Source organism: Arachis ipaensis, chromosome B09, assembly GCF_000816755.2.
Source record: "Arachis ipaensis cultivar K30076 chromosome B09, Araip1.1, whole genome shotgun sequence".
NCBI lineage: Eukaryota > Viridiplantae > Streptophyta > Magnoliopsida > Fabales > Fabaceae > Arachis > Arachis ipaensis.
Window position 1 is genome coordinate 119,613,974 of NC_029793.2, and position 15,044 is coordinate 119,629,017.

Consider the following 15,044-nt stretch of genomic DNA (forward strand, 5'->3'; position numbering starts at 1 on the left):
ATCACTTAGTTCATTGATGAACAAGGGAGGTTCAACTTCCCAAGTATCAATGCCAAATAATTTGGCATTCAGCTTCATGATTGCACCAAGAAACTTGGCAGTTTGCCCTTTAGTAACATCCTCATTCTCTTCAAAAGAGGAATACTCATCAGAGCTCATGAAGGGTATAAGAAGGTTCAATGGAATCTCTATGGTCTCTAGATGAGCCTCAGAGTCCTTTGGTTCCTCGGAGGGAAGCTCCTTATTGACCACTGGACGTCCCAGGAGGTCTTCCTCCTTGGGATTCACGTCCTCTCCTCTCCTCACAGGTTCGGCCATGGTGCTTATGTCAATGGCCTTGCACTCTCCTTTTGGATTCTCTTCTGTATTGCTTGGGAGAGTACTTGGAGGGATTTCAGTGATCCTTTTACTCAGCTGGCCCACTTGTGCTTCCAAATTTCTAATGGAAGACCTGGTTTCATTCATGAAACTCACAGTGGCCTTAGATAGATCAGAGACTAGATTTGCTAAATTAGAAGCATTTTGTTCAGAGTTCTCTGTCTGTTGCTGAGTGGATGATGGAAAAGGTTTATTATTGTTAAACCTGTTTCTTCCACCATTATTAAAGCCTTGTTGAGGCTTTTGATCCTTCCATGAGAAATTGGAGTGATTTCTCCATGATGAGTTATAGGTGTTTCCATAAGGTTCACCTAAGTAATTTACCTCTGCTATTGCAGGGTTCTCAGGATCATAAGCTTCTTCTGCATAAGAAGCCTCTTGAGTACTGTTGGATGCAGCTTGCATTCCATGCAGACTCTGAGAGATCATATTGACTTGCTGAGTCAATATTTTGTTCTGAGCCAATATGGCATTCAGAGTATCAACTTCAAGAACTCCCTTCTTCATAGGCGTCCCATTACTCACAGGATTCCTTTCAGAAGTGTACATGAACTGGTTATTAGCAACCATGTCAATGAGTTCTTGAGCTTCTGCAGGCGTTTTCTTTAGGTGAATGGATCTACCTGCAAAAGTGTCCAATGACATCTTTGATAGCTCAGATAAACCATCATAGAATATATCCAGGATGGTCCATTCTGAAAGCATGTCAGAAGGACACTTTTTGGTCAACTGTTTGTATCTTTCCCAAGCTTCATAGAGGGATTCACCTTCTTTCTGTCTTAAGGTTTGAACATCAGCTCTAAGCTTGCTCAGCTTTTGAGGATGAAAGTACTTGGCTAAGAAAGCCGTGACCAGCTTATCCCAAGAGTTCAGGCTATCTTTGGGTTGAGAATCCAACCATAATCTAGCTCTGTCTCTTACAGTAAAGGGGAAAAGCATGAGCCTATAGACTTCAGGATCTACTCCATTAGTCTTAACAGTATCACATATCTGCAAGAATTCAGTTAAAAACTGAAAAGGATCTTCAGATGGAAGTCCATGAAACTTGCAGTTCTGCTGCATCAGAGAAACTAATTGAGGTTTCAGCTCAAAGTTGTTTGCTCCAATGGCAGGAATGGAGATGCTTCTTCCATGTAAATTGGAATTAGGTGCAGTAAAGTCACTTCCTTACATTATTATTATTTTCGGCTGCCATCTCCTTTTTCTGTTCGAAAATTTCTGAAAGGTTATTTCTGGATTGTTGTAATTTAGCTTCTCTTAATTTTCTCTTCAGAGTCCTTTCAGGTTCTGGATCTGCTTCCACAAGAATGTTCTTATCCTTGCTCCTTCTCATATGACAAAGAAGAGGGCACAGAAAAATAATAATAATAATAGAGATTCTTTATACCACAGTATAGGGATCCCTGTGTGAGTAGAAGAAGAGGGGGGAGACAAAGAATGTAATATAATGGAAGAAACACAACTGTGAGGATGGCAGAGATGTGAGATGAGATGTTAGGATATGAATGAATAAATAGAATAAGATGGGGGAGGGATACTTTTCGAAAATTATTTTGAAAAAGAGTTAGTGATTTTCGAAAATGGTTTTTGAAAATTGTTAGTATTTTTTTCGAAATTTTTTTTTAAAATTAAAAATAAATATAAGAATAATTAGTTAATTAAAAAGAAATTTTTGAAAAAAAGGAAGATATTTTCGAAAATTAGAGAGAGAGAGAGTTAGTTAGGTAGTTTTGAAAAAGTTAAGAAACAAACAAAAAGTTAGTTAGTTAGTTGAAACAAATTTTGAAAAGATAAGAAGTTAGGAAGTTAGAAAAGATATTTTGAAATTAGATTTTTGAAAAAAAAAAGATAAGATGAGAAGATATTTTGAAAAGATATGATTGAGATTAGTTTTGAAAAAGATTTGATTTTTTTAAAAATCACAATTAATGACTTGATTCACAAGAAATCACAAGATATGATTCTAGAACTCAAAGTTTGGTTTTAGATCAAAACAATGAATGCATGCATGAATGATATGAGTGTCAAGATGAACACCAAGAACACTTTGAATGTCAAGATGAACATCAAGAACATATTTTTGAAAAATTTTTGATGCAAAGAAAACATGTAAGACACCAAACTTAGAATTCTTTAATGCTTAGGCACTAAGAATTCAAGAGTGCATATGATAAACATGAAAAGACACAAAACAAAAAATCATCAAGATCAAACAAGAAGACTTACCAAGAACAACTTGAAGATCATGAAGAACACTATGAATGCATGAAATTTTGGAAAAATGTAAGATGCATATGCAAGTGACACCAAACTTATGATATGACTCAAGACTCAAACAAGAAACACAAAAATATTTTTGATTTTTATGATGTTCTAATTTTTTTGGATTTTTATTTTATATTTTTCGAAAAATTCTTTTGAAAAAGAAAATAAGGATTCCAAAATTTTTTAATATGAAATCCAGGAATCTTACGCCATCATTCTAGCTTACGCCACGAAGATTCCGGTTAAGAGATCTAAGAGATATTCATTCTAGCTTATTTCATGTAGAACGGAAGTGTTTGTCAGGCACGTGTTCATAGGGGAGATGGTGATGAGCGTCACACATAATCATCACCTTCATCACGTTCTTGGGTGCGAATGGATATCTTAGAAGCGAAATAAGATGAATTGAATAGAAAATAGTAGTACTTGCATAAATCTTTGAGGAACAGCAGAGCTCCACACCTTAATCTATGGAGTGTAGAAACTCTACCGTTAAAAATACATAAGTGAAAGTCAAGGCATGGCCGAGATGGCCAGCCCCCTAAAACGTGATCACAGGATCAAAATACAATCCAGGATCTAATACAATAGTAAGAGGTCCTATTTATAATAAACTAGCTACTAGGGTTTACATGAGTAAGTAATTGATGCATAAATCCACTTCTGGGACCCACTTGGTGTGTGCTTGGGCTGGGCTTTGAGTGTTACACGTGCAGAGGTCCTTCTTGGAGTTGAACACCAGCTTTTGTGCCAGTTTGGGCGTTCAACTCTGGTTTTGGCTCCTTTTCTGGCGCTGGACGCCAAATTTGGGTAGAAAGCTGGCGTTGAACGCCAGTTTACGTCGTCTATTCTTGGCCAAAGTATGAACTATTATATATTTCTGGAAAGCCCTGGATGTCTACTTTCCAACGCAATTAGAAGCGCGCCATTTCAGTTCTGTAGCTCCAGAAAATCCACTTTGAGTGCAGGAAGGTCAGAATCCAACAGCATCAGCAGTCCTTCTTCAACCTCTGAATCTGATTTCTGCTCAAGTCCCTCAATTTCAGCCAGAAAATACCTGAAATCACAGAAAAACACACAAACTCATAGTAAAGTCTAGAAATGTGAAGTTAACATAAAAACTAATGAAAACATCCCTAAAAGTAACTAGATCCTACTAAAAACATACTAAAAACAATGCCAAAAAGCGTATAAATTATCCGCTCATCAGCATGTGATAGTAAATAAATATATATTTGTATGGTATAAGATACAATACAAAATCAAATATAACTTTAGCCATTATTAATAAAATTCATCCAAAAAGAATTAGATATTAAATAAACAAATAAGCATTGGCATATGTTTTATATTACACTAACCGTCGTCCAAATAAGTATGTTTGATTCCTCATCTGCCATGCATTTTAGATCCTCATTTCCATCTATTTTATAACATATATTCCACAGTTTCACATTTTCATCCATTTTATAACATATATTCCATAATCCCACATATCCAACACAAACAATAGAAAGCCATGTCAATATATTAAAATTTTGCTTCTATTTCTTTTTTTTTTTACTTTTTTTTCCTCTCGAGTCCACTTACCCATTTGCCTGTTTTAGGATCAATGTTTCATAGCAACACTCAAAAACCTCCTCTGTGAATACTACACTCTCATCTATAGTCACATCCAACTCCTAGAGAAAGATTCCCTATGACAAGCCAAAAAGAAAAGAAGGGAAGAAAATAAAAAAAATATACCGTAAAAGTAGCAAGTAACACCTAAGATATAATCAGCATCACTTCTATTTCACTTACAACATATTATCTATTTTCTTCTGCCACTCGAAGTCTGGTCCATTGTGTATGGTGTCTAACACCTGATAAGCAAAAAGTGAAGCTCACAGATACAGACAAGTGCAACGGATCGTTCAAATAATACCACGGTGAGTGGATATTGTTCCAACTAGGATTAAAAGATTGAGCACGCAAATATCAAATTAAACTACTAATTAGATCAATACAACCTGTGTTGGTGATTGTTGAAAACCCTAGAATGCTTGAAAAATTTAATGCTGAATGCTTTGAGATAATGATTGTTGAATTGGAAGAAATCAATGGCAGTGAATGTCTAGGGTTTTGGAGATGCTCATGTTATAAGGAGAATCAACTTTGTTAACCTAATTCTAAAAGTTGCAAGTCTTTGTTCACAGCGAATCTTAAGTAACCGATTTTTGATGTCTCGACTCCTCGGTTTCTTCTCAATTAACCAACGGCCAATGCCTTGATCAATCAATTAATTGAAAAAGTTAAGTGCAAAATCCGATTCAGTTTCTCATAAGATGAGTACTTAGGTCGGGTGGCATTTACGTAGGTCCCTCATAATGTTTGTCTAACACAATTGATTTTGTTTTTTTTTTTTGCAAAAACACCCATAGTCTATTATTGCAACATTAGTACCATATCTCTTCTTTATTACAAGAATAACTTAATATTGATAATGTCCCTACTTTTTTATTGTGTTATTCAAAAATATATTAATGACTAATTTAAATATTAAATAAAATAATTAGTCTTCTAAATAACAAAACAACAGAAACCTGAAACCTCTTAGGGTTCATATAGAGCACGCAGATTTTAATAGAGGCAGCAATGGCAGTTCAGATGGTGGCACAAGAGAAGTGCGACTACCGGTAAGTTCTCTCTAATGCATGAATATTGTATTTTATCACATAGTTTCTTCTTCCTTCCACATTAATGAATCTCTGTTCATTTTTCGTAGATTTAAATCTGTTTCTTGCACATAGTTATTGATATTTCTTGCTTGGACATTAATGTTTCTTCTTTCTTTTGTTTTTTAATCGATATTGGTGTTTGATAGCATAAGGGAAATTGTCTTCTACAGTTTTAATGCTTTCTTCTATTTTTTATTTTAAAATTTTAAAAAATATAGAACCAGAACAGTGCTATTATTTTCATGTTAGTGGTCTCTGCACTTTGTTTTATTAGAATACTATTTGTTTTATGCTTTTTTTATTACAAATAAAATTGCTGAGCAGGATCTTGAAGTGGATGATAAACTGGAAGAGAGAGTATTCTTTGATGAGATGATGGAAGAGTAAGTTGATACAGAAGAATTTCAAGAAATGTATCAAGATAAAATTGAGCAGGAAGCTGTGAATTCTGAGGATTTAGGGAAGCAAGAATTTCAAGCAATGTTTGATGGGAACGATTTTTCACATCAGGTGGATCAATTATATTGAATAGTAGGTATTGAAAATATTGCCATGGTTGATTTTCTAAACATAGGTGCTCATGAGATGGAATGTTTTTATTTTCCTAATTTTTAGATAGCATTTGATTTCTATAACCATTATGCAAAATCTGTTGGTTTTGGTGCTAGAAAAAGTAAGACTTGGAAAAATAGCAAAGGAGAATATGTGAAGCAATTGTTTGTGTGCTCTCGTGAGGGATTTAGACCAGAGAAATATTATAATATAAAAAACAGAAAAAGAAAACCGAAATCTGAGACTCGTTGTGGTTGCCTGGCTAGGTTTGTAGTTCGTTTTATGGCTTACACTGGAAGATGGCATGTGGCTTTGTTGGTTGAATCGCACAATCATGATTGCCTTAATCCTAGGTTAGTTGGTTTTCTTCCTACACATAGAAAAATAGCAGAAGCTTATGCTAGTCAAATGAACAACATGAAGGATGCAGGCATTAGCACACCCTATATATATGCTATGTTAGTTAATCAAGCAGATGGTTAGGAGAATGTTAATTATACCTTAAGGGATATGTATAATGAGATTGCCAAGCGAAGGCGTCATGTCCTAGGTGATGCTAAAGCAGCATTGCAATACCTCAAAAACAAGAAAGCTGAAGATCTTTGCCTCTATTATGAGCACATAGTTGATGCTAAAGGGGTATCATGAGCTCTATTTTGGTGTGATGGAAGAAGCCAATTAGATTATGAAGTATTTTGAGATGTGCTTACCTTTGATGCGACATACAAGAAGAACAAGTACTTGTGTCCGGTAGTAGTATTTTTCAGTGTGAATCATCACAACCAAACAATGGTATTTGAAAGTGCTCTAGTTACCGATGAGAGTAAGGAGGTCTGTGTGTGGTTATTACAACAACTATTGGCAACCATGAAGGGAAAAATACCTATATCTGTGATTACAGATGGTGCTCCATCAATGAAGTTTGCAATTGAGGTGGTATTCCCAAATGCCCATCATAGATTATGTGCTTGGCACCTCATTCGGAATACCACAAGTAATGCTGGAAACCCAAAATTTACATCTATGTTTAAGAAGCGTATGCTAAGAGATTATGAGATTAGTGTGTTTGAGCAGAAGTGGTTTGGAATGGTTGAGGAGTTTGGTGCAGCTGAAAAGAATTGAATTATTGACATGTACGAGAAAAGGCATATGTGGGCCACTGCACATATTTGAGGCAAGTTTTTTGCAGGATTTAGGACAATTTCTCGATGCGAAGGTTTGCACTCTATTATTGCAAAATATGTTAAATCGCAATACAATTTGGTTGATTTCATAAAGCATTTTAAGCGGTGTCTTACCTACCTACGATATAAGGAGGTTGAAGCTGACTATGTTTCTATATCTGGCCTTCCGGTACCTGAAACAGCATTGGAACCTCTGGAAATGTCTGCATCAAATTTCTATACACAAGAGATTTTTTTATATTTCGAGCAATGCTTGTTAGGGCTACAAAAATGAAGGTTGTGCAAGATGTGGCATTTGAGTAATTTGTACTTTATACAATATCTAAATATGGAAGTCTAAATAGTTCATGGGAGGTGTTTGTGGATAACAAAATGACAAAATTCAATTGTTCATGCTTAAGGATGGGTTCTTTTGGAATTATGTGTGAGCATATAGTTTGTGTACTGGTATTTCTTAGCATCATTGAGCTGCCAAAGTCTCTTGTGTTGACAAGGTGGTCGAAGAATGCCAAGACAAGCACTTTCGATTCAAGTGGCGTTACTTGGAAGTCTATAATATTGAGTCAATATGGATACTTGATGGATTGGTGTCAGCAACTGTCCTATGTCGCTAGTCGAAGGAAGCAGAGATTCCACCTTGTTCGAGACACTATTATGAGCCTAATCGAAGATTTCAATATTGAAGATGAACAAGAAAAGCAAGTTGGTGCTGAAGTTGATGGTTCAGATGGTATTTTTCCTAAGAATCCACAAAATTGTAGGTCTAAGTCTCGTCCAGGTGAGAAGGTAAAACGAAAACCACAATGATGTGGTATTTGTCGCATGGAAGGGCACAATAAAAAATCTTGTCCATTGGCAAAGGACATTCAGTATACCAATGAGAGTTGTACAACTTCTCATGGCATAAATAGGAACCCTTTTGAGGAAGGTTTGAATGCAGATACAGAAATGGTAATATTTGGTTTAATGATTTGTGTACCACAGCATGTTAATTATATTATTTTTATTTATAAGAGTAGAGATTGATTAATATTTTGTTTGCAGGAATTTTGGGCATCTGATATTTAAGAAGATTATGAAGAACAAGGGTTTTGGGCAAGAGGTTCTTATGCAAGTGTCGATATGGAACTTAGTAAAGAGTTCTCATTATAATATTAAATGAATTTTTATTATGTTCTAATTGAATAAAACTTGGGTAATAGAACTTGGTGAATGGATCTCTGAATTTGTTTTGGTGAATGAAACTTGGTGAATAGATTTTTGGGCATCATGCAATAGAATTTTTCTTGCTATCTAATGATTTGCTTATCTTGGAGGAATATGTGCATGATGCATGAAATGTGTGTATTTCATTTTGAATTTCAACATGAAAATTTTTTTATGCATTTCAAAGTTTCGTTCACAAATAAAGTGTGTGTATTTCATTTTGGTATAAGATGGGATTAGAGGAATATGTGCATGATGCATGAAAGGCTTCCTAGCTATGGTATGAGGGTATTATGACGATGTGGTTATGTATTTGTTGAGACACAAGTGTCTGAATGCTGAAATGACAAAAAATTATGTGTGAATCTTTAACTAATCATTTTTAACTTGGAATGGCAAAGAACACATGATGAATATATTCTTAGATATCTAAATACTATTATCATAATATATTCTTAGGTTATGGACACCTCACCAAGGATTTCATAATTTCTTGTCTTGGCTCAACTTGATCGTCATTTAGATTAGAATCAAATTGATATAATTTTCATCCAATAAGCTAATGACCATAAGATACCAGTGGTCACCTTCCTCCTTAATTGGCACATAAATATATAGCAGATAGTTAAGTGTGGGTCATTTCACATTAAACTCGTAAATTTAGATTTAGTGTGGTTTTGCACAGATTAATCCATCAAAGAGTTCACATGCACTCACAAATATAAAATCCGGTGCAACAGGCATAAAGCGATATATATAGGTAGCAATCATTTTATCTAGTGAATGTCCCATGAAATGTTCCACCTAAAAGGATTAAAGAGATCTCATTCTAATGAATTACGCATAATTCAAAGAAAAGTGATATAAGTTAACATGATATGAAGTTTATTTACCGCAAAAGATGGCAGAAGCATCCAAAAAGTCTTATTTTCTTGGTCCCATGTGGCCTTCATTACCACAAACTTGATTATCTACAAATGAGAGGAAAGCAATTTATGATCGGAGACAAATATTCATACACAAAATAAAACATATACATGCAAAAAATAACTTGTGTAGCCATGTGGGTACCTTGTCCGAGATTGGTCTTTTGGGAGCTAGACAAGCAATTTCTTCCCTCGTTACTATCGTGTCATCCACATTAATCATGGTCTCACTGAAATTCAAAGATTTCATATAAGATAGTTCAACAACAATAATCCTACAAGTGTGAGCTGAAAAAGGAGAAACAAAAATTGTTTGTCACAAGTAACAAATCCCTAAAAATAATAACCAAAGTATTCAAACCTCGGGTCGTCTCTTAAGAAATTGCAGGGAAGTGTACTTATAATTGGTTATGAGATTGTATCTTTTGGGGGTTTTGAATAAGGAACAAGAAAAGTAAATTGCAAGAATTAAACTAATAGCTAAGAAAGCTCTTGGCAAGGTATGAAAATTAGAAGTCCTATCATAGTTATTCTTATCAATTGTGATGAGAATTGTCCGTTGCTCCCACTTAGTTAACCTCTAACTATGGAAGAAAGTCAAGTGGACTAATCAATTTGATTCCTCAAGTCCTAGTCAACTCCTAAGGAAAGACTAGCTTTAAGGGGATCCAAATCAACTAGCAACCTTCAATTAACAATCAACAAGGGAGTTTGATAACTCAAGAGTCACCAATTACTCAACCATAGCCAAGAATTTAAAAATCTAACTTAAAACCTGGTGCACGAAATTGTGATCTCTGGTAATGGCTCCAAAGGCTTGGTGCTCTAATCTCAATTCATAATTTGTCACAACTTCGATACAACTAACCAGCAAGTACACTGGGTCGTCCAAGTAATAAACCTTACTCAATCCCACGGAGATTGTTGGTATGAAGCAAGCTATGGTCACCTTATAAATCTCAGTCAGGCGGATATAAAATAATTATGGAGTTTTCGAAAATAGGATAATATAATAAGGATAGAAATACTTATGTAAATCATTGGTGAGAATTTCAGATAAGTGCATAGAGATGCTTTCGTTCCTTTGAACCTTTGCTTTCCTGCTGTCTTCATCCAATCAGTCTTACTCCTTTCTATGGCTGGCTTTTTGTAAGGATGTCACCGGTGCCAATGGCTACTTTCAATCTTCTCGGGAAAATGGTCCAAATGCTCTGTCACAGCACGGCTAATCGTCTGGAGGCATCACCCTTGTCGATGGTTGCATCCTATTCCTCTCTGTGAAAATGGTCCGATGCGCTGTCACTGCATGGCTAATCATCTTTGAGGTTCTCGATCATACTGGAATAGAATTTACTATCCTTTTGCGTCTGTCACTACACCCAGCACTTGCGAGTTTGAAGTTCGTCACAGTCATTCAATCCCAGAGTCCTACTCGAAATACCACGGACAAGGTTTAGACTTTCCGGACTCTCATGAATGCCGCCATCAATCTAGCTTATACCACGAAGATTCTGATTAAGAGATCTAAGAGATACTCATTCAATCTAATGTAGAACGGAAGTGGTTGTCAGGCACGCGTTCATAGGGAATGATGATGATTGTCACGTTCATCACATTCAGGTTGAAGTGTGAATGAATATCTTAGAAGCGAAATAAGATGAATTGAATAGAAAATAGTAGTACTTTGCATTAATCTTTGAGGAACAGCAGAGCTCCACACCTTAATCTATGGAGTGTAGAAACTCTACCGTTTGAAAATATATAAGTGAAGAAGGTCCAGGCATGGCCGAATGGCCAGCTCCCAAACGTGATCACAGATAGCATACAACTGATCAAAGATGTCTAATACAGTAGTAAAAAGTCCTATTTATAATAAACTAGCTACTAGGGTTTACAAAAGTAAGTAAATGATGCATAAATCCACTTCTGGGGCCCACTTGGTGTGTGCTTGAGCTGAGCTTGAAGTCTACATGTGGAGAGGTCATTCTTGGAGTTGAACGCCAGCTTTTCTGCCATTTTGGGTGTTGAACTCCACTTTGCAACTTGTTTCTGGCACTGGACGCCAGAATTGGGCAGAAAACTGGCGTTGAACGCCAGTTTACGTTATCTAAACTTGGGCAAAATATGGACTATTATATATTGCTGGAAAGCCCTGGATGTCTACTTTCCAACGCAATTGGAAGCACGCCATTTTGAGGTCTTTAGCTCCAGAAAATCCACTTTGAGTGCAGGGAGGTCAGAATCCAACAGCATCAGCAGTCCTTCTTCAACCTCTGAATCTGATTTTTGCTCAAGTCCCTCAATTTCAGCCAGAAAATACCTGAAATCACAGAAAAATATACAAACTCATAGTAAAGTCCAGAAATATGAATTTAACATAAAAACTAATAAAAACATCCCTAAAAGTAACTAGATCCTACTAAAAACATACTAAAAACAATGCCAAAAAGCGTATAAATTATCCACTCATCAAAACCCTCCCAAGCATTTTGTCAAACACTTGGAAGGCATAACATAGGAACATAGAAAAGTAACAGAGAATGTAAAATCCAAACAACCAATTGAGAGCATCAATAACATAAAAACAATCATAAATCTGAAATACCTCAAATTGCATTAAATATAAAATCAAATCTAACATGGAGGATTCATAAACCAAATTGAGAAATAAATAAATCAACAAAGAAAATAAATACACTAGAATGCTAGAACAAATAAAAGTATAAGAGAATTAAATTAAAAGAACATTGAACCTGGAATTGGGAAGAAATAAACCTAAAACTAAGAGAAATCCTAAAACCTAGAGAGAGGAGAGAGCCTCTCTCCCTAGAAACTACATCTAAAACCTAAATTTATGTGAATTAAAGTTGTCTACATGAATGATTCAATGTGTGTTGAGTCTTTGCTTGTCCCTGGCTTTAGTCTGTGTTTCTGGGCCGAAAACTGGGTCCAAACTCAGCCCAAAATCGCCCTCAGCATTTTCTGCAATTTCTGCACGTCGCGCATGTCACGCGTACGCGTCAGACACGCGCACGCGTTGTCGTGCAAACTCCAATTCACGCGCACGCGTGGGCCAGGCTTGCGCGTCGCTTCTCGCTGGTTATCTCCTTTATTTCTTGTGCTCCTTCCATTTTTGCAAGTTTCATTTCCATCCTCCAAGCCATTCCTGCCCTATAAAGCCTGAAAACACTTAACGCACAGATCACGGCATCGAATGGTATAAAGAATGATTAAAAATATACAATTTAAAGATCTAGGAAGCGAGTTTTCAATCATAGAACAAAACTAGGAAGGAATTGTAAAATCATGCAATTGTATGAATAAGTGTTGATGACAAGTCATCTTAGCCTAGTTTCACTAGCCTTTTTCTTTAGTTTTCAATTGAATTATGCACTTTCTTGAGCTACAAGCAAGCCAATTTGGGTAGATTTTCATGCTTCCATCTGTTGATTGCTCTTCATCTACTTTCCTTGCAATTTACACTTCCCTTGCAATTGTTCTTGTTGGATCTAGGAAGGCATTGAGATCTAGACTCGGTTTTCTAGTCTCTGGGTCCTGAGATCTGAACTTTCAATTTCTAATTCTCTGTTTACTGTTTTCATGTTCATTTACTTTTCTGCTTCAAGATCCGATTTAACCCAAACCCTCTTCTACTTCTCTGCTTGATGCAAATTTACTTTTCCTTGTTTAATTTCTGCAAATCCAAATCCCAATCCCCCTTACAATTCAAGTCATTTACATTTCTTGCACTTTAAGATTCCGCAATTTACATTTCTTGCACTCTAAGTTTCTGCCATTTAATTTCTTGTTCTTTAAGATTCAGCAATTTATTTTCTGTTCTCTTTAATTCCATGCAATTTAATTTCTGCAAATCACAAAACACTCAACTAAATCTTGATTCGCTTGACTAAATTAACCACTAAGCTAAAATTGATCAGTCCTTCAATCCTTGTGGGATCGACCTCACTCCCGTGAGTTATTACTACTTGATGCGACCCGGTGCACTTGCCGGTTAGATTTGGGTGTTTTGGGAGAAATTCATTTTTCCACCAAAATATCTCATCAAGTTTTTGGCGCCGTTGTCGGGGATTGATTAGATTGACAATGATTAAGTGAGGTGGTGATCTAGATCTAGCATTTTTATTTTCTGTTCCTTTAATTTTCAATTAACCCACTAACTGTTTGAATTTTTGCCTGAGATGACTGAAACTTCGCGTTAGCAACGAAGTGAAGTTTTCCTGGAAATTTCTGGCTATATGCAATGCTCTTGCTTACACAAGAGAAGCAATTTCTGCCATTAATCTCCCAAGTCCATCAACTGTTTGATGCTTTGTGCCAGCTAACCTTCTGAATCACATTCTAAGCTTAAAAATATTCCATCATCACTTGAATTATTTGTGACTGTGCAGATCATGGAGGGGAATTCAAAAAATTCTAGCAATCATGAGAGTAATATCCCCACCTTGGATGATAATGTAACCCATAGTTCGAAGCAACTATCCATAGCCATGAATGATGTTGCCCAATGGTTTGAAGCTTTTCCACAAGGAAGCATTATCGGATGGAAAGAACTGATGAATGGAATCCTAGTCAAAATGAACCCATCACAGAGAGTTGTCAAGCCAGAGGCAGAAGTGCATCCATTCACACAAGAGAAAGAAATTGAAGGTTCTCGTGCAGTAATAAGCCAAAACAAGCAGATACATCAACAGACTCTACAACAACTAGACATGATGGCTAGAAAAATAACTGAGTTGAGACATGCTGTAGTACATACATACAACCTGACTCAAAGCTCATATGGGTGTAATCAAGCTGAACACAGTTTTGGGGCCATTAACCATGAGCAACAAAGTTATGAGCAACTACAATCTCCAAGCAATCACTCTAGCATGCTCCAACACAGGCCTCAGAATGATGTGTACACTCCACCTTGGAGAACTCATTCTAATGGGAGGGGGATTGAGAACCAAAACCAAAGACCAAGGGACTTCAACTGCAACAATCCTAGCTTCAAAAATCAGCTTAAAACACACCCCCACAACAACAATCACACACACTTCCATCCCCGTCCTACCTCACCATTCGCTCAAAATGACCTTCATCAACCACCACAATTGACACAGCCACAACCACTTCCAACCTTTCAAAGAATCTATATTCTAGAAATGCTGATGGAGAGGTCCATAAAAATTCAAGAAATGATGGCAATAGAGCGGGAAGAAATAAAGAAACAGCAAGAGATGATAAGCAAGAACCAAGAGGCTTCACTCAGAAGACTTGAAAGGCAGATGGAACAACTGGTTCAAAACCTTGCTGAATTGGGTGAGAAGAAGGGGACTCTGAACCCAAAGAGCCATGAAGAGGATGCTGTGTTGAAAGAGAAGGGAGTCATGGAGGAAAGTAAAAGGGTTATGGAAAGAGAAATAGAGGGAAGGAAGCCCATAGCAAGAGGAGGAAACCTAAGGCAACAGAAGCCTCAACTTCCATGAGCACAGAGTGAAGGATGTCAAGCTAGTGACAATAAAAGAGCGCTTGTTGGGAGGCAACCCAACCTGAGGTAGTTTTCTGTTCATAACTATTTTAATAAAATGGTTAATTAGTTTTATCTATAATGCAAGAAGCTAAGTTTGGTGTCGCACACCAAAACAATCTAATGGAGAATGCAGGATTCTAAGTTTGGTGTTCCACCAAAATCCCATCATAAAACACATTCTCATTTTCTGCATAATGCTGGCTTCAAGCATGTTAGATGAACTAGTTAACTATTCTGCTATTTCCTAGTTTTCAGTTTTGTCATTTTTGAAAAAGAA

The 15,044-nt window shown here is 36.3% G+C and overlaps 1 protein-coding gene across 1 annotated transcript; it reads left to right on the top strand.

Moving 5' to 3' along the window:
• LOC110266923 (protein FAR1-RELATED SEQUENCE 5-like) lies at positions 5,775–6,563 on the top strand. Its single transcript, XM_021112003.1, has 3 exons — positions 5,775–5,873; positions 5,979–6,268; positions 6,422–6,563. The coding sequence occupies exons 1-3, from the start codon at positions 5,775–5,777 to the stop codon at positions 6,561–6,563; spliced, it is 531 nt and encodes a 176-aa protein (XP_020967662.1).

Coding starts and splice junctions, on each gene's coding strand:
- LOC110266923 (XM_021112003.1), top strand. CDS start 5,775: ATGTATCAAGATAAAATTGAGCAGGAAGCTGTGAATTCTGAGGATTTA. Junction 5,874..5,978: donor GGAACGATTTTTCACATCAG/GTGGATCAATTA, acceptor CCTAATTTTTAG/ATAGCATTTGATTTCTATAA. Junction 6,269..6,421: donor CATGATTGCCTTAATCCTAG/GTTAGTTGGTTT, acceptor TTATACCTTAAG/GGATATGTATAATGAGATTG.